The 26,565-nt window shown below is 38.7% G+C and overlaps 3 protein-coding genes across 5 annotated transcripts; all 3 read right to left on the reverse strand.

Moving 5' to 3' along the window:
• Positions 1–163: 163 nt before the first annotated feature.
• Positions 164–4,624, reverse strand: LOC306884436 (serine/arginine-rich splicing factor 5-like). The gene is made up of 8 exons (XM_079440279.1): positions 4,376–4,624; positions 3,607–3,755; positions 3,450–3,520; positions 2,535–2,648; positions 2,385–2,454; positions 1,186–1,259; positions 994–1,101; positions 164–741 (listed from the first exon to the last, which is right to left on the reverse strand). The coding sequence occupies exons 2-8, from the start codon at positions 3,730–3,732 to the stop codon at positions 531–533; spliced, it is 774 nt and encodes a 257-aa protein (XP_079296405.1). The 5' UTR covers positions 3,733–3,755; positions 4,376–4,624; the 3' UTR covers positions 164–530.
• Positions 4,625–6,864: 2,240 nt separating this feature from the next.
• LOC306884442 (deubiquitinase DESI2-like) lies at positions 6,865–18,677 on the reverse strand (the record flags this gene model as incomplete). The annotated part of the gene is made up of 7 exons (XM_079440288.1): positions 18,518–18,677; positions 16,797–16,933; positions 15,400–15,495; positions 8,997–9,069; positions 7,443–7,536; positions 7,218–7,359; positions 6,865–7,101 (listed from the first exon to the last, which is right to left on the reverse strand). The coding sequence occupies exons 1-7, from the start codon at positions 18,579–18,581 to the stop codon at positions 6,865–6,867; spliced, it is 843 nt and encodes a 280-aa protein (XP_079296414.1). The 5' UTR covers positions 18,582–18,677.
• Positions 18,678–19,494: 817 nt separating this feature from the next.
• LOC306884435 (uncharacterized protein) lies at positions 19,495–26,157 on the reverse strand. 3 transcript variants are annotated; one of them, XR_013785442.1, is made up of 7 exons: positions 25,904–26,123; positions 25,648–25,665; positions 24,115–24,783; positions 23,745–23,835; positions 21,930–22,018; positions 21,695–21,851; positions 19,497–20,626 (listed from the first exon to the last, which is right to left on the reverse strand). XR_013785442.1 is itself a non-coding variant. In XM_079440277.1 (6 exons), exons 2-6 carry the CDS (start codon positions 25,660–25,662, stop codon positions 20,471–20,473), a joined length of 1,086 nt encoding a protein of 361 aa, XP_079296403.1. In that variant the 5' UTR covers positions 25,663–25,665; positions 25,904–26,157; the 3' UTR covers positions 19,495–20,470. The 3 variants fall into 3 exon arrangements, 2 of the variants coding, with proteins under 2 accessions (XP_079296403.1, XP_079296404.1); XM_079440277.1 differs by lacking the exon at positions 23,745–23,835 and having other exon boundaries at positions 19,495–20,626; positions 25,904–26,157; XM_079440278.1 differs by lacking the exons at positions 19,497–20,626; positions 21,695–21,851; positions 21,930–22,018 and having other exon boundaries at positions 22,192–23,835.
• Between the last annotated feature and the right edge of the window lie 408 nt (positions 26,158–26,565).

Raw genomic sequence — 26,565 nt, forward strand, 5'->3', positions numbered from 1 at the left:
TCAAAATTTTCAATGACTAATGAATGCATGACAAGCTACTTTACAGCAAATCAGAAATAAAGTTAGAAGTTATTAAGCTTCAGTTTTTCTAACCAATGCAAGGCACACTTATCAAACTTAGCGCACATTTGAGGGCACTAGAAGAAACACTTCAAACGTCTTTCTCTGCCAAATACCAATATACTTTATTCCAGAGTGTATATACAGGCATAACCTTCTGCTGAACCACCATAAACTCAAAAACACGCGAGTTTGAGAAATAAAACCCACATACATTTAAGTTCTCTACAGAAGTACTCCAGGATTGATAGATCAAATAAAAATAGAAATTAAAAGTCAGTGAAAAATATCTAGTCTTAACCCACTCCATTATCACTTAAACCCGCCCAGTTCCTCAGCATAAGAAATCAATCATAACATCTTCATACACTCATCCATTCAACTCTATTTACATTAAAGTAGCACAATGACATATGCCACATTAATAAGAAATAAAAAAAGCTCAGTCACGCTCATACACACAATTAACTTCAGTGTTGACTCTCTGCAGAGGCAGATCGAGAGCGGCTATGTTTCCTCGGCGGAGACAGAGAGCGGGAAGGAGACCGGTTGCTCTTTTTCTCTGGGGTGCGACTGGCTGAGCGACTGCGAGAACGCTTGCTTCCACGCTCAGGGGTGCGACTCCGACTGGGCGAGCGGGAACGAGAGCTGCTCCTGCTGCGGGAACGACTCCTACTACGACTGCAAAGAGAAGAAATCTGGTTAAGATTGTGTCAGGTTTTCTGCAGGATTCATAAAGGTAAATGTTACACTGAACTAAATGGGACCGCAATGTCAATTTGTTCTTTAAGTTTAACTGTTGAGGGAGCACACAATTGTATTAGCAACACTAATTTGCAAAACAATTTCCAGCCTATTTACCCCATTAATTTTACCAAAAAAAAATAAAAAAAATTGCAATTTAAAGTCAACGTGAGATTATCTGGTACATACTCCCTCTTGCGATCCTCATACAGCTTGAGTTTGCGTCCATTCAGATCTGTTCCATCCAGCTTGTCAATGGCATTCTTCATATCACTGTGTGAAGAAAACTCCACCACCCTGTAACACAAATCAGGACAACTGCATTACAATCACGTAACATTCAGAACACTCTCTTGATGCGCATGTCTTGTGCGATCTTACCCCTCATTCTTCTTGGTCCTGTGTGCATCCACAAAGGTCACTTCCCCCACCTTCCTCATCAAGTCCTTCAGATCCTGCAGAGAGCACAGAAAGCACTTAATGACATTTTCAAAGAAACCCTAAAGCACTGAGTCACACACACTGCACTTTGGCACCCACACATTAAAACACACACACTGCATTCTGCAGCATCTGCTCTAAAGTGTGCACTGGTGCACCTGTAGAAAGCTCCCTCAACAGATGTCATCTTACCGGATATTTGTCCCAGTTATAATACTACCAGAGCGTTTTCGGCAACACAAATCTCATTTAGATTGTGTAAAACAGCAGGAAGCAAAGCCCTCAGATGGAGACACGCCTGACTACAACTAGTTCCTGGGAACAGGTTCTCATTTTGTTAATTAGGTTTTGTGAAGATCTCAACTTCCTACCGGCAATCTTTCTCCCTGTACAACTAACTCCAGATTTAAAGTGACAGAACCCTCTTAACCGTGTAACTATCCAGTGTGATGAGCTACTTACCGTTCCAAACCACAGAAGGCATTAGCAAAGAGCCACTTGTCCAAATAGCAAACGGAAGCAATGAAGCGTTAAAACGACCTCGGATTCGACCCATCCGGCCTCCGTAAGAACGGACCCCACCAGAGAGAGAGCGCGGATGGGGGAGGGGCCAAAACCCTGCACCCCTCCCCGCTTCAGCACCAACAGATTAAGACCCAAACAGCAGATCGGGGGAGATGGAGCAGATCTGACATCACAGATCCTCCAGAGAGCAGCTACCCAGCTCCTCTAAGTCTATCCTGTGCTACGGTTCTGTATGGCGCTACGAACCCAGCCAAGACTTAGACCGGGTGAGGCACCACAGGGACACTATTCAGAACACAACCAGTGGAGGGCGCTATGCACCTCGGAGGCTGTGCATGCAACTCCAATTAAAGAATACCAGAGCACAGCTGTTAAAGAAAAGGTTTGAAAAACATGGGTCTGGGTTAGAGAACCTTTCAACATTACAATCATCATTTTTACTCAAGTAAATTTTGGTTGAGGTGAGAAGAGAAAAAAAAAAAAAAAATTACTTCCAATTAAACAGTAATAAAGATAACTAGTTGTTTATGTGGTTGTACTGATGTCAAATGCAAAAGAAGAGCAGGGATGATGAATCGCTACAACAGAAGGCTGCTACAGCTCAGGACACTCACCTGCCAGCTGATGCGAGAGGAGAGATTCTCCACAATAATTCGGTGCTCCGTGCGCACGGGTGGTCCATACCTGACAGAAGGGCAGAGATTAACTCGTTTGAATTACATCACAACAAACAACGTTTGATTGCTCTCACAATGCTTGCTAACCTGGAACCCACACTGCGGGATTTGCGATACCCTCCAAAACGTGGAGAGAAACGTCCTCCCATTCCTGGGCCACCGCCTCGTCCTCGGCGAGAGCGGGCATGTTCAATGGTCACCCTGGGGTTAAAAGAACAACCATTAATATCATGATGACATTGAAGTAGCAACATCTTTTGTTCCGTATTGTGATGTACACACGAGTACAAAAGATTTAATAAAAAAAAAAAAGAAAAGGTAGGCCAGGGACTTTCTATGCATCAGTTGTTAATTATATTTTGAGATGTGGGTGTTGCACTCAAAAGTGGAGGTAAATGAATAAGAGCTTGTGGGAACAGGGTTTAAGTCTTTTTATTCATGCACATGCAGAATAGCAGAATGCAGTAGCTTTTGAAAGAACAGCACCTGCCTGGGTCTGTGCGAGTTCGTCTATGGTTTTCGCTTCCCATTCACAAACTGATCCATCTCCTATTCTAAGTTACGTCCTTTGGCGGTTTACCGTTTTATTTCTTTTCTTTTTCTGCATATGGCCCGCACCCCCCCTGCAATACTTGTGCACCCCTCAGAGTAAAACATCCACTATCAATTTATATTTACCCAAGACCTTGTTTTCCTCATTGAAAAAGCTAATTATAAGAACCTACTAAAAAAAAAATCTCTATTTAACTGATGGTAGTACTCTCTACAAGATCTATAAGAAGCATTTACAAAATAGGTGCTTTTTCAGAATCAGCTTTATTGGCCAAGTAGGTTTACACATATGAGGAATGTGTTATAGTGACAGGAGCTCCACAGTGCAACAGAAAGACAGCAACAGGACAGAGATATTAAAAGAATATAGAACTTAATTTCAAGAGTATGAAACAAGCCTAATCATCAACATTAGGCAGATGGCGTAAACCGCTCTGGATTTGGTCTCACCTCTCACTACACAGCTCTTTTCCATTCAGCTCGTACACTGCGTCATCTGCGTCCCTGTGGTCGTCAAACTCCTGTGAAAATCAGACAGCAGGGGGCAGTAAGAAAGATTTCAACATCACCTCACACAAAAGACCCTCAGAAAAGCGTCGATGCTCACCACAAAGCCGAACCCGTTTTTCAGGTTAATCTCCCGAATGCGACCGTAACCTTTAAAGAACTTCTCCACGTCTCTTTCACGAGCATGAGGGCTCAGACGGCCGATGAACACACGACATTCACTCATTATGATAAAAGATCCAGGGAAATCTGGGGCAAGAGTATAAACATGCTGTTAATCAACAACCTGGCAAACACGTAACGTTACTTTGATCTGTAGGAAAAACCGCATCTGTGCGCCTGCTGATCACACGCGGTATAACACTGGATAATCGTTTATCCAGTCAGTCCAAGTAACTTAAATAATAAACACGCAGAGCATTCGTAGAATTAGAATAAAGTTTTCTGCAACACGGGGGTCCTTCAGCTAATGTGAAAAGCTCATTTCAAAAAACGCTTCAATCAAAAACATCTAACGTTAGCTTAGCTTGCTGCTGTTGACTACTGAATTGATGCTAAAATTAACAACTTGTACACACCCCATTCAATGTAAAAAACCCAGGGTTGCTATAAATCACGAATACCTTCAAGTCGGTAAAAACTAAATTTAAGTCGGTTTTGAGAAAATACATCACGATTAATGAACACGGATCAGGCGTGCAGCTGAGGCCTAACATTAAGCAGCTCGCGCAGATAAATTTACTCGACGTCAAACCATAAAAACTGACAAAATATCCATAAAATGAATTCGTTTCGCATTACCAAAGCACTAAACTAGCAATACATCCAAAACAATGTGTATTTTAACGAATTTAGCTTCGTCTTCTCACCTGATTACTGGACAAAATGGCGTTGGCCTGGAGACTGAGGACTGCGGCCGCGCGCAGACGTATTTATATGCGTGTTCACGCGCAAAGGGGGGGGGGGGGGGGTAATGGGGGCGAGGCTCGTGCATGCGTACGTAATTGTATTGAAAATGGTTATTTCACGATTTCTTATATACTTGTACAAGATACATTATTTAACCAAATGACGTGCTGGAATACACTTAATTGCTAGACTTTATACTTTTATCATGTGAGTTCGGTGTACACAGTTGAGTTGGTACTGGATTGATCACATCACATGATCTAGTTAGCTTTACTGCTGACCAAATCAGCAGTCACATGAGAACACTGACTCTTGGTATTAGGTGTGAATTAATTAAATTAATTTTAATTTAATTGTCCCTCTCCACCCCGTGACAGCAATGAAATTCTGGGAAAATAAAAAAGTTTTAATTTCTTTATTCTCTATTCATCTGTAAATGTCTGAAATTGTCCATCACATCAAAACAAGACATACTAATCAAGGCTAGAAATGGCATCAGTGGGTAACGCCTACAAAACGGGTCTTTGCTGAACCAGTAAAAGATCTCAGTTGTGGCCTCAGACTAAATAAAACCAAAAAGCATCATAAGAACTAGGCTCTACAGGTTGATAATATCTTTGACAAAATAACAGTAAATAGAACCATATTCCAAATATAAAATTCAGTTTTATAAATGTCACCAAAACATATTTCCTATAGATTTGACTCATGAAACACCCGTGTTGCCATCTACAATATCACGCCATCCTGAGAGAAAATGGGCTTCAAGAGAAGATTCTGACAGCCAAAATGGTACAGAAGGTCAAAATAATACTGAGAGATGTATCATTTACTCTGATATGGATCATAGTCAGGGTATACACCATATGTAATTTATGTAATTTATTTATTTATTTATTTTTACAAATGAACTCATTGAAATATTTTTAACTATGCTGTGGGTAAAGTAACTGAACATTGGACCATAAAAAAATCACCTTATTAAATAATCTGTATATCTCTCTCAGTTTTATTTTCATTTGTGAAAAATTAGATATGGTGTCTACCTTTACTAAGGTCTATTGCATGAAGACTGGAAAGACCTTACAACCTTTAGTTGTGGCCTTAAATTACTGTTGAGGCTGGAATACATTTCACAACTTTTAAAATCTGAACAGATCTTAAAACATCAGACATTTTACACTTGCCGGCTTTCTAAATGGTTACAGAGAAAAACTGGGCATCCTACACTAAACAATTGAGCATGTCACACTTACAAGTCATGCTGAACGCAACTCAAACATGTTTGATCCTCCGAGTGGATGGAATCATAGTCTGAAGCAAAAAGTTTGAGTCTGTGACCATCATACCCTATTTTCTGTGAAATCTGCCACTGACTTTTGGCAACTACCATTGACTACTCCAGACTGAAACCAGGGCAAACATTTGTGCGAAATTAACGTAGTGAGGTGTGGATGACTCATTTTAACAACAACATCACTCTCTCCAGTCTGCACTTTTAAAAGCCAGAAACCACAATTACTAAAGTCAAGAGAAATGACCATTAACACCTTTGCAACACTCCCTTTCTCTTAATCACTAAGACATTCAATCACATCACTGTTGTACAGTACTGATACCAGACCTGATGTGCAGACCCCACCCCCTCAACATCACCCTCACAAATGCCCCCTTTGTGTCCTCGATGACTGAACAACAGGGGTCTTTTGTTTCAGTTGAGTCCAGCATATCAATGGTTTAGTTATAAGGCTGCAATTTCCAACTGCTGTCAATGTGTGTGACACGACGTGTCATCGGCCCTTTTTAGTGTAAATTCATTGCGAACCTTGCACTAAAATATAGAGAGCTAAAATTAAATGAATGTAAACCAAAGATGACATTAGTTTGACATCATATAATTAAATTAAAGCAGATTAATATTACTAAAGTCACCGAGGAAAAAAAGAAGGTTAGGAATGTAAGTTCTTCTTCATCATGACACGCTTATTCCATCACAAAATAGAAAATAATTGAATACACAGCAAACTCGGCTGAATCTGGAACACATCCAGATGGGATTAAAAGAAAAAAGTTCAGGATTTATGAGGAAGGGGCCTGTAGTGTACTGTTGTCACACACCAGCAGGGGGCAGTCCATTATGATCGCCCATCATTCATATTGTCCTATGCACTTATAAGAGAGAGAACACTAAATGGCAAACACTGTTGTCATTTCCCTAAAATCTTAGTAAAAATCAAACAATTCTAAAACTTTAAGAGTACCATTGCAAGGTTTTTAAATCCCTGTAGGCTCTACTGAAAAACATGACTTTGATTTCCTCATTCAAAGAGGCCATGAGGTCTGGTGTTCATCCAGTCCAGCAGGAGGCGCTGTAGCAGCAGGATCAGAGGTTGGAGTGTATGTGTGTTCAAATTAGTGTAATACTGCATGTGAATATATATATATAAGATCACACGCGGGTGTGCCTGCAGCTGTGTGATGTTCCAGCGGCCGCCCCCGTGGCAGATGAGGGCTCGTCGTCACTGGAATCGTGTGTGTTCTCCATCCGAAGGCCCATGCTGATATGGCTCTGGAGCGCGGCGGGTGTGAGCCACTCTCTAGGCAGACAACTCTGCAGAAATGGAATACAGGAGCTGAAATATGCCAATCGATTGACCCAGCGTGGGATCTCTCTACCACACAGCAACTAGAGAGAGAAATGGAGAGAATGAAGTGATTTGAGAATGTAGAATGTCACCAGTCAGTGAAGATGTATTATACAGCCTACTCCTATCAAAAAAGGCATATGGGGCGTATACTGACCTCAGACAGCGAAGAAGAAAAATGGTTGCAGTTTTTGTGCATCAGGTGGTAGGCGTTCCCCTTGAACTCCTTTCCCAGCTCCTCCATTATTTTATCAATGTCCTCCTCTGCAAAGTCTGTCGTACCCAGAGCTATAGCCTCTCTGGAGAAGAAACACAACTTGTGAGTTTTATTTATTTATTTATTTTTGTGGCTTAAATGTGTGTGTATATGTGAAAAACTCACTTGAATTTGAAAGTCTCCCCCAGTTCTGAGGCATTTCCAGGGTTGATCTCAAAAATGCCACTGAAGGGATACGGATGGCCGCCATATGCAAACTCTACAGGGAACAAAACAACAAACATTAAAATGGGGTTTGAAAATCTGTTGACTGTCACTTAGGAATTTCATAAATATAATGTCTGGAAATTGGTCATTTGTGGTCATTCAAATCTGTTTCATACTGACTTTAGAATATTTGCAGTATTACTTGCAATAGTTATTAGCTATTAAACGGTTTAATCCCTGATTTACAGAGACGGGCTCACAGAGCAATTTCTTTTCATGTTTAAATGTGTATAGAGCACTGCAGTAACGACAATTGTTTTGCAGATCAATCCAGAAGTTGGCATCACTCTGGTTCCCTCAACAAAAACACAATAGGATTTTTCCAATGGCTTTTGCAGAAAATGATTATTGCAGAAAATAAGCTCTGTGACCAACAAAAGTTTATGATTCTTATACATTTTGTTCATAATGATAATCTTCACAAATGAAAACAACTTTTATGAATTTTGAAGCCTAAATACTATGGCCTGAAGTAAAAAGCTAAAGAATGAATAAATGGCTATAAATGAACTATACACCACAGTCACATGACCACTCTTTCAATATTTATTTAAAAAAAAAATCTCTTAAGGTTTGTGTTAGAACAGTTTGCAAGAGTGATTTAACCAAAAATGTAAAAGAACTTCAGGATGCTAACTCGTTTCCGGGCTTTGGCCTACAAAATGTCATCCCTGCAGCACTCTATTAGTGAGAATCTAAAGCTCTGTAAAAATCCCAATGAATTATGGCTCAGTCTTCAGAGCTGCTGAGCAGTGTGTGTGAAAGGCTAAAAAAAGAAAGAAATAGTTTAAAAGCAGCATTCTTTCACTTTATGACTCACATCAGAGGCCCCACCAATTGGCTACAGCATGTTTCCTCCTCTGTTGTGTTTCATCACTACAGACACAGACAACACTCCACTGCCACTTGTAGGTGAAGTCGAGCCATTTGCAAAGCTTACACAGGGTACATAATGCACTTAATTGCTAGTGACAAGGCTCAGATTGCAGAAAGATGATATAGAAATATAGAGAGAATTGAATGAATAAAAACATGTACAGCACCAAGCAAGAATAGTGATGCCATATCATGTATCAGCTTACTTAAAGGGATAGTTTACCTTCAGTTGGTCCCTATTGACTTACGGTACTATAGAAGTAAATGGGGACCAGCAACTGAAGGTGAACTATCCCTTTAAATTTGGCTATAATTATCATTCATATTCAGCTGCTAATTCACTACTTAAATATTTTTACTCTCATTTTATCATAGTGTTTTTATTATTATTATTTGGAACTTTAAATATATAGGCAAAATGTCTACCAACTACCATGCCTACTAATTGTAGCTGACACAGACTTTTTTTTTTTCATTCTTTATGAATCGGACCAAGGTTCCAGTAGAGGTCTAGAGTTTGATGAAAAAAAACATAAGATAATTAAATAACAGCAAAAGGTTAATTGGTCACTGTACCTCTGCCGTAAATCTCTATTCCTGAGTGGAAGACTCCAATACCCAGAGTGGAGGTGTATTCATTTATCCAGTACTAAAAGAGCAAAAGGGAGAAAGAGATCTTCATATAATCATATTTTAACTATAGTAAATTTTATATATATATATATACACTAGTGCTTATCCAAAATAAGTTTTTGTTTACATAGTCTATCGATTAAAAAATTTCATCGCGTTAATCACAGTCCTACACTGTGATTAATCACGATTAATCGCAAATTTTAAATACTAGGATTTACCTGTAAATGTGTTGAAATAAAGAAAAGCATGACAAACTAGTTTAAGGAAGCAGAACCTTTCACATCTCCGCCAGGAATGAGACATAATCCTTATTATTCTTTTGTTTTAATTCAGCCATTATCAGCCTTTATACTGGCAATAAAACATTTACCAAGTCACATCGCTTCAATCCCAGTATACATTTACCCAACTATTATCAAAAGTATTTCTAAATAAATACAACAAAACATTTTCTTGCGACCTTACATGAAGTATTATGATAAAATGCATTATGAAGAAGAATTGGACCTGTTCTGCAGGTGCATTAGAGGCTAACATTAGCATCATGCTACATAAGACAGTTTATGAGATTAATAGTGCACTTTTACTCAGAACTCACTTTAAACCACCATCGTGTGTTTGTAATAACTTCCTTTTGCGATCACATGTGTATACACTTTGGACGGCCGTGGTACATTAGAAAAGTAGCCCAAAAAACTGCAACCCGTGTTCGCTTCACTTTTGTCGAGCCTGGCGCCTCATAATCACACAATCCCTGCGTCCCAATGTGCATATCAATCCTAAATCTGCCCTAAATAGTATTGAAAATTACTATCACACAGAATTTGGGATGGCTAGTGTGCACATTGGGATGCAGGCTTCTGCGCTGCGATGACGGCAAGAAGCTGGGGTCAAACCTTTTCAAACTATTAATTTGCGTTAAAAAAATATTAACGTTAACATTGACAGCCCTAATATATATATATATATAAAATAGCATTCTGTTAGCTATAAGGCATTAAAATCAATGAATGCTACACAACTCTGACCCACACTATACAATATAAGCCTTGAAGTGGAGGGGGAGGGTAAATATTCAGAGAAAATGTGTCTGTGTGAGCCCAAAAAGTGCATCAGCTGCCCTTCATGAATAATAAAACAGACAGAACATGATTTAATGTACACAGAAAAAATACTCGACTATCCCCACCCCTCTGATTTAATCTAATTGTAAAATAAATTGATAAACACCACAGTGTCTGCTTATATGTACTCAAGTTATTTTCGTGATGTTTTATGACATAGCATTGCATAAAGTAATTTAGTCATTTACAGACATGATTTTAGTACATTTGTGAAAAGCAGTATGTATTACAAAGCTAAAAAATCAAAATAGGATTATCCCTACCAAAATCACTGACCTCTATTTATGTATAGTATATGCATAGGCAAAGTGGGTTTGTAGTCGTGCTTTCAAAATGAAACCTCTATATCTATATCAGACTCTTTATCACTACATGGTGACCACCCAGATATTAAAGTATTCATCAATGCATTGATAGTTCATTTTATCATTTGATGTTGCATGCAAACTTACAAATAATTAGAGCCAGAAGGAGAGAGGTTGACGGTCACCAGTGTAAAGAATGAAAGATGAAATGATTAATGAGCTTACCATGTCATAAACATTAAGAATAACGGGTTCATTTGCCATCCTGAGAGAGAAGCGCGCGCGGTGCCTTAAAATAAGTGGCGTTTATTGCTCTCGAGACAGCTGCCCTCCTCGCGCACCCGGGTGTCGGATCAAGAGAAGATTAAAACACACAGGAAAGTCGCTACACCAACATCCAAAAGACCAAAACACTATACAAATGATCCGCTCTTGTCATTTTATCCATCAAAGAGTCATTATGTGAGATGTTTAGCTGGGCTCGGGAGCCCAGTCGCGTTACTAAAGGAGAAACAGCGGCTGCAGAGGTAGAAACGGGCGAGGAAAGGCAACAGGGCATCAGTTTCCATCAATGGTAAATCTAGCGGGAGATAACGGGCACTTGTGGCCTCCGGGTGCGCAGCGCGCGGACAGCCTCCGGTAAGCGCAAGGGGGAAAAAGCACAGGCACCGAGTAAGACGGATTTCACCGATTTTCAAGGGTAGACACAAACCAAAAAAGTCCTAAAAGGGCGCAGATGATCGGTGATGCACAACGACTGGCTGTCAGTCACATCCTAAGTTTGAACTCCCGTTAAGACGACAGATATTCCATATAGAGCTCTCGCGCGTGTCTCGGTTGCACGGGCTTTGCCGCTTGTCTGAGCGCAGGGGTCGCAGCTGTGATGCTGTAGGGAGCTTGCTGCAGTCCCGACCGCAACAGCCATCAGCGCCGCAGTCCCGGGGTTTGTCCTCATGGAGGCCGCGCTGAGCAGCACGGACGCGGGGGGAAAATTCCTAAGCACGGTTCACGGTATCGATGACGACATCACTCTGGCCGGGTCGCGAGCGTGAAGATTCTAGTGTGCACTAGAACCAGCGGAGCGTGCGATTATTATTACATCATCATCATAATCATGATCGGTACGCAGCGCGTCCAGCATCCTCCTCCATCCGCGCCGAGCGTTATATCGGGGCGGGGGCGATGCTTTATTCCGATCTACAAATAACATTATTCTGCTCTCTACGCCGACAGCTGAACTTTGTGTTTACTGCTTATGCACATAATAATTATTAGGCTAGTAGAAGATAGCCTGCACATCTTCTTCCACTGTTTACTATGCATCCGAAGAATATGCTTGCCATGACTGACAAACATAAACTGTAGCGACTGTAAAAATGTTTATGGTTTTAATTGAAAAAGAAAGTAAAATGCTACAGGAAAACCCGTTAAACTTAGGCTACCATATAAGGTAGCGCATTAAAAAACATTAACATTAATAAAATTATACATATAGCCTATATAACATTGGAAAAATTCAAACAATTTTTATTCAGCAAATGATAGTAAATTAAACAAAAAATCAAAAAGAAACAAAGTAATGTTAAATTAAGCATGAAATTGAAAAAAGAAAGACTGAAATAGCAGGCTATTTGTTTGTAAAACGTACTGCAATAATCTTGTATACAAAACAAATATCGTGTACACACACACACACACACACACATATATATATAAACAGTGTATAAAAGTAAAAAATATCCTTATATTTTGGGTTAAAGACGTTCATTTAAAAGGTTAGATTCTTATTTTTATTATCAGTTATGCACAATGGAGGGATTTATGTAATATTTTTAGTTATTAATGTTTGCATTTTAGTCTCACCTATGATGATTGATTGGCCACACTTACCATGAATTTAACCAATTTGTTTTGACAGTGTAGGAGCTCATTTGAGATCATGCTCATTACTCCCATGGTTTATTTGTGACAGAGAGAGAATGGGAGTTAGCTTTAATGCATAATATGCGTGTAACCCATAACACGGCGAGGCTGTCTGCCTGCATTTAGTATTTGATTGATGGTATCTGAGCAAAATTGCACTGTTGGGTTTACGGTATATTTCCTATGCTTTTGAATCGACGTCCCATTTCTCATAAATTGTCAGCAGAAATGTTCTATAGTCTAGAGTACAGTAAGCACATACAGGAGACCTATTTTAGCCAGGTAGCTGTAGCATTTAAATAGTAAAACATCATTAACGAGCAGAGTCTTTAACTGTCATTTAGCAGGTGCTGATTATCCATGACTCACAGTGTATTTAATATATTTCCTTATCTCAAAATGGTTGTAAATATCCAATACTGAATCCCCAACCTTTGTTTTAAATGTTGTAAATAACCTAAATGTTTATTGTAAATAGCCGTATCATTAATCATGCTGATGCCACCACCCTTTCTGCCTTCAGCCATGTGCTGTAATGTAATATTAGACTCCGGAGGAAGTACTGCATTATCATTCTCTTTTGTTTCTCTTTCCTACTTTAAGTGCATTCAGCCAATGCTGCCTTTGAGTGTATTGATTTCTGATGAGGATGACTAATACACACACTGACATAGACACACACAAACATGCACATACCAGTACTCATTTGTCAAAGGCATCTGCTTCCGCTCTCAGACAGCAGACAGAGAGACAGCAGTCTATCCATTTAGACAGAGAGACAGCAGCAGTCTATCCACTCACCCAGACAGCATGTTATCCTGAGTCAATCATCTGAATGGGACAGAGATACAGAGAATTCTCTGCATTTCATCCATCCCTAACAAAAGAAATCGATGAGCCAAAGAATGCTTCTAGGTTTTTCACAGTACAACATATTTTAAATCTGCAGTCTGGAGGCATTCCAACAACCATGCCACATTAAAAGTAAATTAAATCACATTTCTTCCCCATTCTGATACTCAGTCTGATTGTTTTGACCATGTCTACATTCCTAAAAGCACTGAGCTGCTGCCGTGTGATTGGCTGATTAAATATTTTTAAATATTTGCATTAACGAGCAGTTTAATAGGTCTAAGTGGCCCACGTTTATTGTTATCTTTATCTTTTTATTTACTAATATACAATATATACATACAGTGCCATACAGTCATATTCATCTTTTAATCATATTTGCAAATGTCTTGATTCTCCGCAGCCAACAGAGCAATTTTGTCTTTATTGTTCCAATACTTATGGAGGGGACTGTATGTATGTATATACATATATACACATACATACATACATATACACACAGTATAATATATATGTGTACACACATACATGAGGGCTGTCCGGAAAGTATCCAGCCACGTGACATCAAATATAGAGACATTTATCATAGATAAATTGTTTTTATCATCACTAACCTTAATTTCTATAGCATGTATCAATTTAGGTTAGTTTATAAACACTATTATTAATTCATTTGCATTTAAACAACTTCATGTAAAAAAGGCACTCATAGATGAAGTGTCACCACATCCTTTTGATCAAATTGAATTGTTTTTATTATATACACATTTCAAACACTGAGAAGCACACAGACATAAATGTGTATGCATGATGCATGTGAATGCCAACATTATTCTAACTGTGAAACGTGAATGAGCATTTCATGAAGACTTTACACGTGGTTTCATCCACACAGACCTGGAGAAGAACCGCCGTGATAGAACAAACACACATTTGTCAGTTACAGAACAGAAATTACGGAAACAGCACAAGCTGCCGCCCCAAAAACTGCAGACAGGGAGCAGCACTGAGACCAGCAGCTCAATGTGGCAAGGCACGAGTTGCAGAAAACCATTAGTGCATGAGACGAGACGATTCCAGAAACACAAGCCATATACAATATCAACAATATAACATTTTCGTTCTGATTGTGAAATCTAACAAATGCCACCTCTAGTTTTTTTCCCCCTGAGGGAGGAAGAGCAAATACAAGGCCAAGCCCTGATGCCAAATAAATTCAAACGTCTTCACTTCCCCCATCACTACTGCAGCCACAGAAATGCATCCTGCATGTCTGAACTTGGATGAGTGAGAAATTAATGTATTAAAAATGAAAAAAGTTAACTCCATACACATCATGCACACTTTCAAACACACTCTTGCACAAGCAGGTACCTGAGAAGACCTAAAAAATTTTTTTGAATGGCACACTTCAGGCTCATTCCAGCGCTCTGGAGGTACAAGATGAGAAAAAGCACTCCTCTGTGGGCCTGTCTTCTACCCAGAAACACAGTTCCACTTCGGCCTCTGTCTCCTGCCTGTGGCCCCTCTGTCTAATTCAGATTATGGAGATTGCTGCAGCTCTTGATCCAAACACTGTGCTCATCATCCCTGTTCCCTTATTCCACCATGTAATGTCATCAGGCATGCTGCGTATTCTGGTTAAGCGCCAATGATTATCACCAAATGAATTGTGAAAACCTGTTACAGCTAGTAACAAGTGTGTGTTCATAACATGGTATAAACAATTAAAGAAAATCTGCAAGTTCTGCTAACATTAACTGGTTTCCATTTTCGCTCCCTGTTAATGTTTGGGCCCTCAGCAGAAACAGTTCAAAAAAAAAAAAAAAAAAAAATTTAGTCTGTAAAATGTCATGTAATCATGTGATGGGTTAAAACGGGCCCCGGGACCCACGGGGGTGCAGATGAAGGCGTTTGTAAGCAATGAAACCTGCTGCTGTTATTACTGCCAGGGCAGCTACAGTATACATTGTCCATGTGCCAAAAGCAGATGAAGATTCTCCATCGGCACGAGAGCTGGTGGGGCCGTTCTGCAAGATAGGCTGTAGACATAAACACACGTCAGAGAAGCAGATTAATTCACTGGCAATTCTCAGAGATGTTATCAACATCACGATCGCCATAGCCTGCAGAACTCACTCGCTGCTGTACGCGAAGATGCACATCTTCCCCTGCAGACAGAAACAGCTCCACTGCTGCACTGTGACACAGATTGTCCAACTTCCGGCCATTTATCTACACACACACAAAAAAAAAAAAAAAATCAATCAAATGTACAGACACGGTTCGGCACGCGCTAGGACCGCGGTTCAACTTAAATCTGTGTAATATGCTTTGATTTAAATAACACGTAAAACAAACAGGGTTCGGCTAATGTTTGATTCTGTTAATGCGCATTCTGGCCTCCCAGTACATTACAACAACATTGACGAAAAAAAACAAAACGTGGACATTCACTCTTGTTCAATGCGAGTGCCGTATGCTGGAATATGAGCAGTCATTTATTCCGTCATCACCCGGGTGCCGATAGTGCGCGCGCACAGATGAGACCTGAACAGCACACGTATTTAAACTAAACGTGTTTAAACTATATATGCGTTTAAACTAAACTAATGTATGCTTTACCAGTTTAAACATTTAAGATCCAGAGGACGCGCGCACAAATCTTTTCACTGCGCGCGCTCGTCAGAAGTGCGCAAACCCGCGCAAATAGCTCTCTCTGAAGTATTGTGTTTGAATGGACAAATTCACACAAAAATTGTCGAAATGCCCATCTTGGTAAGTATCCTATAGCAGACATAGCCGGCTGAACGTACTGTATCAGTGCATTCTCTTAAAGTGATAGCACTTTCTTAAAATTAATCAAACAGCAACAACAAAGAAATCACTCACTTCTCTTGATTGAATCGCTTTTTAACTTTAATAAAGATTGTTCTTTAATTTACGCAGTCAGATATGCAATGCTGTTTTACATTTGACTACTTTATTGAATTTCTGTATCTAAAAACTAATGCTATATACCTACCTTAAAAAAAAACTAAAAAAATCTATATATTTTTTTTGTTTTATTTGTGCTGTTGCTTGTAGTTAGATAGATTATTCTAATTTTCTTTATTGTTATTTGACAGTATAGTGTTTCCCTAAACCGTACCGAAACCGTGATACAAACCGAACAATGAAAAAGTTGAACCGTTCCATACATACATACATACATACATACATATATATATATATATATATATATATATATATATGTGAAAAGAAAAATGTACCCACTTTTGTTCTGGTAACAACACAACAACAAAAAATGTTTAAGACTGTAGCATTATTATTCGAAAGATCTGCATTTAAGGTGAATAGGGTCATCCACAGGATTACAGTGAGCATTGATTTACAATAAATCACTCCTGTACAGTTGTGCTGTTACACAGTGAAGTAGCAGTATTGATTCACAGTTAAGTATAGAGATTGTCAAGCATTAAGTATTAGCAGAGTACAATTTGTTAACTATGTACAGTAAATTACAGTGGTTTTACCGTAAGAATTTTGTGTCCCTCCTGCAGACGTCCATCTAGTGCAGCCGCTCCATTTTCTTTGATTTTTGCCACATAGATTCCACTGTCATTCATAATATACTGCTGGTCCACTCCACCCACTATATTGAACCCCAGACCTGACAGAGACAGAGAGGACATTACACACAACGCGTGTTTGAACTACTTACATGATTAAACTGAGCCTGAAATACGTTCAGACAGCCTTAATGTGATTTCTGAAGAAGAAATAGGGAAGGGGGAAGAAACAGACATGATCCCAGCCAGACGTAACGTCTTAAGAGAGGGGTCTCATTCCACTTTTTAAACACACATGAAAACAACGAGACACATGGAAAATATCACTGTCAAATACAATCCTTGCAGTACAACACATTTCATATCTAATTTATGTATAATGTAAGAAATGTTAGTCATCTCATCTGAATCTGAAGAGAAAATTCTGGCCAGCAGGGACAGTTTTAAGTTAAAACGCTTTAATGATGCAATTGTTCATTACAAACACACTGCTTTTCACTCCAAAAGTCATTAATTGATGGACTGGAGTCGTGTAGATTATTGTGATGTTTTTATCAGCTGTTTGGACTTTCATTCTGACGGCACCCATTCACTGCAGAGGATCCATTAGTGAGCAAGAGATGTAATGCTAAATTTCTACAAATCTATTTCTACAATTTTTTATTTTTGTGTGAACTATTCCTTTAATTAGTAATGAAAAATTTTCTGAAATTATGCAGTAGATGAAATTATGCACCACCTGATATCTGTCATTTTCACCAGAATAACCATTGCATTCTGATTAAACATTACGAGGTAAAAAGAAAAAAAATATATGAATCCATCACAATAACATATATAATATGGATTTAAAAACTAAATAAAGAAAAAAAAAGCATGCCTACTTTAAAATGCAATTTAAAAATATGTTTGGCAAGACAACAGAGTCTGGAATAAAAAAAAGATCTAAATTTAGCAGTCATGAGTCACTGCATACTAGTGGCCTGTTTTGCACCGGATATTGTTTTATTGTAAGATTGTGTGTTAAATATTATATCAGTACAAGTGTCTAAATATCATTTAATTTGTAGGAGACTAAAAACAGGACATTTTCTTTCCAAAACTGACAATTTGATTGTCTATAGAGGCGGGTCTGGCTTAATTTGACCTAGTGTGTTGATGACGTCTCTGCTATTGTTTTACAGTCATACTATTTAATCACAAGACAAAGTCCAGGGCTATCAGAGCAGTCCAGTGCATGACCTCGCAGAGGTCACACACCAACGCATTATATAACAGATTAATCAAAGTCAACAAGCAGCTGCGACCGTCAGCTCTCAGAAACCCGAACTAATGGACCAGAACCAGACACACCACATCTGAACAACTTCAATAACATCCAAATATAGTGTGCTTGAATCTATCAGAAATGTGTCCGTTTTTATATGTCGGTCCAAAATGCTGATGGCGTATTCTGCTGGCTCTGGTCTCAACTTAACTTTCGCATTCATAACAACACAAACGCCTGCGTATAAACCCGACCTGATCGTTTGCAGAGCACATTCAGGACCGGATTATCAGTTCGGGTTCACGGCGAAAGTTATGTGAGCATTTCTGGCGGAGCGGGCCGACCCAGCAGAACAGAACCGGACCGCCGGGATGAACTGTTTGAACAGCTCCAACAGAGCAGGGGACGTCAAACTTACCGGCCGGGCCTCTTTTCAGCGTAATTTCTTCAACGCTCGGTGTGTTGTGTGCAGATCCGTTCATGATGTCGGAAAAGTTTCACTTTTTATTCCCGAACAGCTAAACCCTCCTAAAGCGTGCGGAATTCCGCCTGCTTCTTCTAATGCCGCCGGGATACGTGCGCACCCGCCACTGCCCCCTAACGGGCACCACCGGGACACTTTCACAGCGCACTGCGGCGAGATCGACCAACACTGGTTACAAAATAGATTCAGTCACGCGAGGCATTAAAAGCCATATGTTGGCACATATTGATGCCAATTGCGTTTTTTTTTCTAAATTAGAATTCTGAAGAAGAAGAAGAATTCCATTGTAATTTTAAGTAGCTCACTAAAATTAATTTATATCACCTGACCTTGCTAAAATATTTATAAATATTAAAAATATTATACAATCAAGTCGTACATATTCTCAGTAGGCTACGTTTTATTAGTAAAATTTGTTCTGTTGGACTAAGTAGCCAACTTAACTACTTTTTTAAGTAGTATTATGAAGTACTTTGGCCAGACCCTGTAGCACAAGTCCGAACATTAACTTGGGATCCACTCGTACCGACTCATTCATGATATATGAACGAATCGTCGGTTTAGACCTTTTTTTGTGAACGGTTCAATCAAACCAAAAGATTAAATTCAAAAGAACGAATCGTTGACTAATCAGTGTTCATGTTGTGCTTATTATATCAGACCATGTTATTATATTTTTATTCATATTATGTTTTGATTGTATCAAAGAATGATCTGTCAGAAATAGGGAAGAGCATCATGTCCCTATGTTCTACTTAATATTAGTGATAATATCAATGATCTTGACGAAGAGACTTGTAGCAGACATCAAATTTGAAATGAGCTCATTTAGTGGATAAAAGTGTAAAATTTCTCAGTTTAAACATTTGTAATGTTCTCTATGTTCTATTATGAATAAAATATTGGCTCATGTGATTTGAAAGTCTTTTAGCTTTCATTTTATTCAAATTTAAAAAACGTCCCAACATTTCCGGAATTCGGGTTGTAAAACACACTCAGATTGACACCAACACTTAATAAAGGTGACCATATCAGTCAACTATTGTAAATATTATTGATGTGGTGAGTTAAATAAACCATAAAATTGTAATCACATTCTCTGTAACCCAGTTACTTTTTTATCCTAAATAATAAGCATCCATGCATGCTTTCTTGACTGTAAGTGCATACTTACAGTGCACAGTAAAATTTGTCTTTCCAACTGTAATTTTTATGTTAAATTACTTCCTCTTATCTCAGGTCAACATGCAAAATACAATATGACCAAGCACATTTCAATTGTGGTAATACAGCATTTATTCGGACATAATTATTTACTTATCTCCGTTTTCACATTTCATTAATATGGTTTTATTCAAAATAATGAACATTTTCCAAAATCCATACCAATTAAAATATTATTCAGCCATTAAGATCTGATGTAATTCAGCACAGTGTCACAGCTCTGGTCTGCAGTTTCCTGAATTAGATTTTATGACCCCTCATGGGCCTTGATACTATACCATGCTAATACTGAAGTTCATACTATAGGTGTGTTTGGAACAATATGTTTTGTTTTTTTGCAAAATTTGTCATATACATGCGACAGTTTAATTAGCATAATCCATTCTGACAGGTGACAGAATGAGGAAAAACAGAAAATTATGGTGCTTTAGACACCATAGGTGACCTCTCAGAGGGACTTTCTTTACATCTGTATGTCATTTGTTTAGATCATGTGTCTGAGTTTGACTAATCTGCAATGAAGAGGCAGAAAACAGATAAATCATTATAGCTTTTAGAAATTTCTGTTTGTCCCACTTTTTTGAAGATAATCTATACTTTTCAAGGACCAATGACTTAATGTGTCTCCTCAACATTGTCAAATTGCTCCTACGGCCCTGGGATTTAGATCATGCTGGGGGCCACGCTGAACAGGACGAGGTCTCCCTCTATGTGCAGGTGAGTGACATCCTCCATCCCGCCTGTTCTGTGCTCAAACTCCATCAGATGAACGCCATCCACGGCCACCTTAAACCCGTCCGTCTCCACCAGGATCTTCAGCTGCACACACAAACACATTATGAAAACTCAGCAGAAATCCAATATGGTTTAAAGGAATATTTCACCCAAAAATAAACATTTGTTGAAAATTTACTCAGGCCATCCAATTCTTCACGGAACAGATTTAGAGATAAGTAGCATTTTACATCACTTGCTCACCGATGGATCCTCTGCAGTGAATGGGTGCCGTTAGAATGAGAGTTAAAATAGCTAATCAAAAACATCACAATAAACCGCAAGTAATCCACACAACTTCATTCAATCAGTTAACATCGTGTGAAGTAAAAAGCTGTGTGTTTGTAAGAAACATATCAATCATTAAGATGTTTTAACTTTAAACCATCGCTTCTGGGCAAAATGCAAGTGCAAAATTTATAATAATGCTTCCTTCAATAAAAAAGTCCATCCCCTGACCCACATCAAAAACTGTTTTGGACTGTTTTCAATTGTAATCGGTGCTTGATGTGTTCATGTTTCTCCTCTGATTCAGAAGAAATGACACTTTCACTGGAGAAAGCAATATTATGGATAGAGGACACATATTTTAGCCAGAAGCAGCAGTTTGAAGTTAAAATCTTAATGTCTTATGATGGATTTGTTTATTACAAACAAGGAACTTTTTACTTCATAAGACAACTGTTGGACTGCATTATTGTGATTATTGTTATATTATTGCATTATTGTTATTTTATAATCAGTTCTGACGACACCCATTCACTGCTGAGTATCCATCAGTGAGCCAGTGAAGTAATGCTAAATTTCATAAAATCTGATCCAATACAACAAACAAACAAACAAACTCATCTACACCTTGGATGGCCTGAGAGCGAGTAAATTATTTTCATATTTGGGTTATTGGTTATTTGGTTAAGAAATTCAGGTCAATGAGGACCAGAAACTGTTTGGTTACCCACGTTCTCCAAAACATCATCTTTTGTGTTAAACAGAAGAAAGAAATTCATACAGGTTTGCTACAATTTAAGGTTGAGTAAATGATGACAGAATTTTCATTTTTGGGTGAACTATTCCTTTAAGTTCCTTCTCTAAGTGTAAATCAGGATGCTGTACCTCAAACTGTCTGCCCTGCACAAAGGGAAAGCCTCCGTCCCTCTCCTCCGGACCCCAGCAGCCCCCAAGCTGTGTGTTCCGTACGATGGTGTTCTCATGGAAACGAGGGTTGAAATGGAAAACTACATCATGCCCCCTCATAAAATCTACATGGAACCTGAGAAAAGAGAAGTGAGTGTTTGCTTTGGACATGCAGAAATAATGCAGCATTTTGTTGTTTTGTTTTTTTTATTACCCGTTTCCTCCTGGTACCGGCTCACCCACTATAGTAATCACGAGGCAGGGCATTATCCCTGCATGCAGCGGAAGATTGTACGGCAATGGCTAAAACACACACATACACAAAAGCATCATTACTCCAGTATTCAGTGTCCCATGAAACTTCAGGAATCATTCTAATATGCTGATTTGTTGCTCAAGAAACATTTCTTAATATTACTGTTGAAAATGGTTGTGCTGCTTAATATATGTGTGGAAACTATGATACAGGATTCTTTACTGTCATGATCAGTTTAATAGATCTTTGCAAAATAAAATACATTTTTAATGACCCCAAACTTTTATTTAAAATTATTATAAAGCACAAATTTATGCATTATCATCATTTCAATGTTGGATCAGCCCTATTATCCTGAGAGCTCGATTTACACATTAAGTGTAGAGACTTAACAGGCTTCGTCTTTTAATAAATTTGTATCGGAGTTTCTTCCATTCTCCATCCTAAAATTCCATCTCTGGCTTTTCCATAGTGTGCAAAATAGCAGCAAGCCCTCCATGACATTAAACGGGACTGTTAAATTCAAAGGAATATTTTCCAGCTTGAACTGAACAAATATTCTAAGAGAAGCAAATTACTAATCAGCGCAAAAGCCTATGTATGCTAAACAGCAAAGATCCAAACACATGCCCTTTCTCTTTCTCCTATGCCACGTCACAAATCACATGACAAACCGCAAAAGTGACATTATCTAGTTTATAAACAGCTTTGCTATGGCAACACTGTGACAAATCTCATAAACTGCCAAACCCTGATTCCAAACCCCACCCACTGACTCATGATTCCCCTCAGTGAAACACAAACATGCACACTGTTTATGAACAAATGAGTACATTTGTGATAATATCCTATAAAATAATAAAATTGAAGAAGCCTTTCTATATCATGAATATTCATATATTGTTCATACGTTTGGGATCAGTAAGATTTTTGTAAGAAATACTTTCATTCAACACGGATGGATTAAACTAATCTAAAGTTTCAGCAAATAAATTTATGATGTTACAGGAGATTTTTATTTAAAAAAATGCTGTTCTTTTGAACTTTTTATTGATTGAAGAATGCAAAAAATGTATTACAGTTTTACAAAAATATTAAGCAAGACAACTGTTTCCAGTAATGATAATAATAAAAAATATATTTTGAGCAGCAAATCAGCATATTAATGATTTCTGAAACATTGTGTGAAACATAAATTACACTATAAAATATGTTAAAACAGAAACAGTTATTTAAAATTTCAATAATATTTAATAATATTTTGATCAAATAAATGCAGCCTTGATAAGCATAAGAGAATTTGTTCAAAAACATTCAAATCTTCCCAACCCCAAACCTTTGAAGAGTAGTGTAATTATTCAAATGTTTATATACAATCATAGAATGCTAAATAAAATGTATCAGATTTTTTAAATTGATTTTCATGTTTCAGTCCTCATACTCCTCTCTGCCCCAAAATTTAATGAAGACCTCTCAGCTGACATTTATATGTTGAAAAATAAATTGAGCCCATCAAAAACCTTTAATTACAATAATATTAATTTCATCTGTTTGTTGTATTACCACAAAGTGCATTATTTATTTAAAGCAATTACATCATTAAAACAATGAACTTTTAAAAGTGTAATATTAATAATCATGAATGTACTGTGCAGCAATTAAGTAGCTCAGCTACATTAAATATGTGCATTTGTTTGCAAAGGTGATATGTAATATATCAGTATGAGCAATGTGCTCGGTGTCCACAACTCTGAGCTCTGATTGGATGCTAACTGGGGTCTTTGTGATGGCTGTGGTGCCGTCCTCCTCCTGTGATTGGCTGTGCTGTTCATTGTGTTCAAAAATATGGTGGTCTATATGGTGGCTGAAAAACAAGAAGAGGAGCTTTTGAGATCTGTGCAAGAGTTTAAGATCTGCAGATTTAATGTGATCCAGCAGAATGAGACCAGAGAAGGAGCATCCAAGACCTCAAGAGCCAAACCTACAACCCTGAAAGCAATGCTTATGTCACCAACACTGTCATAAAACAAACTCCAGCAGATTAAAGCAGAGCCATCACCCAAACAAACCCATCATATGCAATTATGAGCAGACACTTGCGAAACCTCTTTATAGACCCATTCAAACAGTCATTATTACTCACCAGCATTCCACCTGGAGCTGCAGGCCCTCCATATGGTCCCATGGGCCCTGGACCGAAGCCTCCTGGTGGGCCAGGTTGAGGAGGGAAGCCCCCTCCGGGTGAACCCCAGGATCCTGGTGGTATTGGGGGAAACATTCCTCCTCCATATCCTGGGCCTCCATCTGGTGGAAAGGCACCAGGGCCTCCTGGGCCGTACATACCAGGCCCAGATGGACCTGCTGGGTAAGGCACGTTTGGATATGGGCCTTGTGGAGCCCCAGGTGGGGAAGGGAACTGTCCAGGAACGGGGTATGGCACGGGTGCCCCACCGGGTGGGAACTGACCTGGCATCGAAGGGAACTGTCCTGGAGCTCCAGGGTTGGCGGGGAACTGTCCAGGTACGCCCGGTCCTGGAGGGTATCCACCTGGGGCAGCAGGGGCTCCGGGAAACTGGCCCGGGGCTCCTGGGCCGGGTGGAAAGGGGCCTGGGCCAGACGGCCCAGTCTGAGGAAAGCCAGGTGCTGTTGGTTGGGCAGGGCCTCCTGAGGGTGGGAAATGAGGGCCACCAGGGGCCGCACCAGGCCAGCCAGGATTAGTGGGGGGCGGAGCCCCATTTCCAGGAGCTGATGGATTGGTGTGTTTAGTCTTCGATGCTTGATTAGAAACATCATCAGGGATTGCGTCAGCAAGCTACAGAAAGAGAATGCAGAAAAATCACAGCAAATAAAACACTAGCTGAGAGTTTTATCAGAGAGACTTTTGGTTTGTTATTATCATTGCAAATCCAAAGATTAACTAGGGTAAACAGTGGGGTCCAAACATCTGAAACCAGATTGAAAATATGAGATTAAAAACAAAATTAAACCTGTAAATAAACAGAAAATTGTAGGACTGTGTAAAAAAATAAAAAACATTATGATACCATATTACTCGTTTTTAATATTCTCCACTATTTCTAGGTACTACTAGCTAATTAAATAAACAAAATTTTTGACATTTCAATTTCTTTTGGTTAGACATTTTTGCTTCCACTAAAGTACAAGATGCTCTTTGGAACAAATCATGCTGGACAACATGATCATCAGGCTTGTGGAGTTGATACAGCTAAAGTGCTGCTGTCATTAAAGCAAAATAGGGAAAAGCCCAAAACATTTTTTTTATTAAATATGTTTTATTTTAACTTATACTTGTCTTATGCTAACAGTTATAATGAATTATAATACAACACTTTATTTAATAATTTTTAATAAAAAATAGATACATTCTGTATTTAAATTGTAAAAGAATGCACAACAGAAACTTTTTCACTAGTGGTCTTATGCTGGTCTCACTGTATATCATACACTGGATATTATGGTATATATTTATACTATTTTGCATTGAAGTTTTGGATATATGTGCTGAATAAAGATATTATATGATTTAAACTGATGGGAAAATAAATAAATGGCTCTACTAGTCATTTCTACTGCTGGTAACATGAGAAAATACAGCCCATGCTGATAACAGTGAACTATTAAAGAAGATTATTTAGAAAACAGTTAAAACACTTACCGAAAAGTCTGCCATGGCCTAAAACAGATACAAACAGTGACACTTAAAGACATACAATTCAGATTGTGTCATAAGGCTAGTACAGGCACACTAGTCATACAGACGCTATTAATAGAGCCTAACGTCAATGTATATACAAACTTATACTTTAAAACGTAAGATTAAATCAGGTATTTCAACTCTACATAGATTAATCTGTGTGGGGCTATACATGCGCATTTGAGTGAACTGTAAGCAGTTCTGTGGGCATCAGCACCTCGACTGGATCAGGGCCTGCGGTCCGAGGACTCGGGGTTCAGAGCAGCACCAGTTCCCGAAAAGATCCGAAAGTCAGAATTACTAAACTCTATACAGGAAGTGAGGTGATAACTGGAACATTGAGGATTTTCAACGGCGTGTTTGAAAACATTGTGAGCACCAAATAATATGGATGATACAGTAACTACTGTAGTTAAAGGAACAGGACAATCTACTGTGTTTATAGATCAGATATGAGCGCAACGCACGCGCACGCTCCCTAATGGGCGTGTCCTCTGAGGGATGGGCCGGATCATCTGCGCATGCGCGGGGTTACAGGGACGAAGGGGGTGTTTTCAACCCTGGGAGGCTTAAAATATAACAACCATAATAAAATGAATCACAGCCTTACAACTGGCTTAGAAACTTTTCCAGTTTTATAAATGCCACTTTCCACGAATAGAGCCTTGAAAAGGTGAGGCTTTTCCAACAATGGTGAATGTTGAAGTGAAGGTTGATTGTAGTTAATGATAAGTTTATAATTTCCATAAATTAAGAAAAATATGATATTTTTAATGCTTATATCGTATATAAATAAAAAAGACTCTAATGCTTAAAAAGGAGTGGGACTGTGCTTTTTAGTGAAATACGTTCTGTATATTTTATTATTATTATCATCAT

This window comes from Barbus barbus (assembly GCF_936440315.1).
Source record: "Barbus barbus genome assembly, chromosome: 18".
NCBI classification, from domain to species: domain Eukaryota; kingdom Metazoa; phylum Chordata; class Actinopteri; order Cypriniformes; family Cyprinidae; genus Barbus; species Barbus barbus.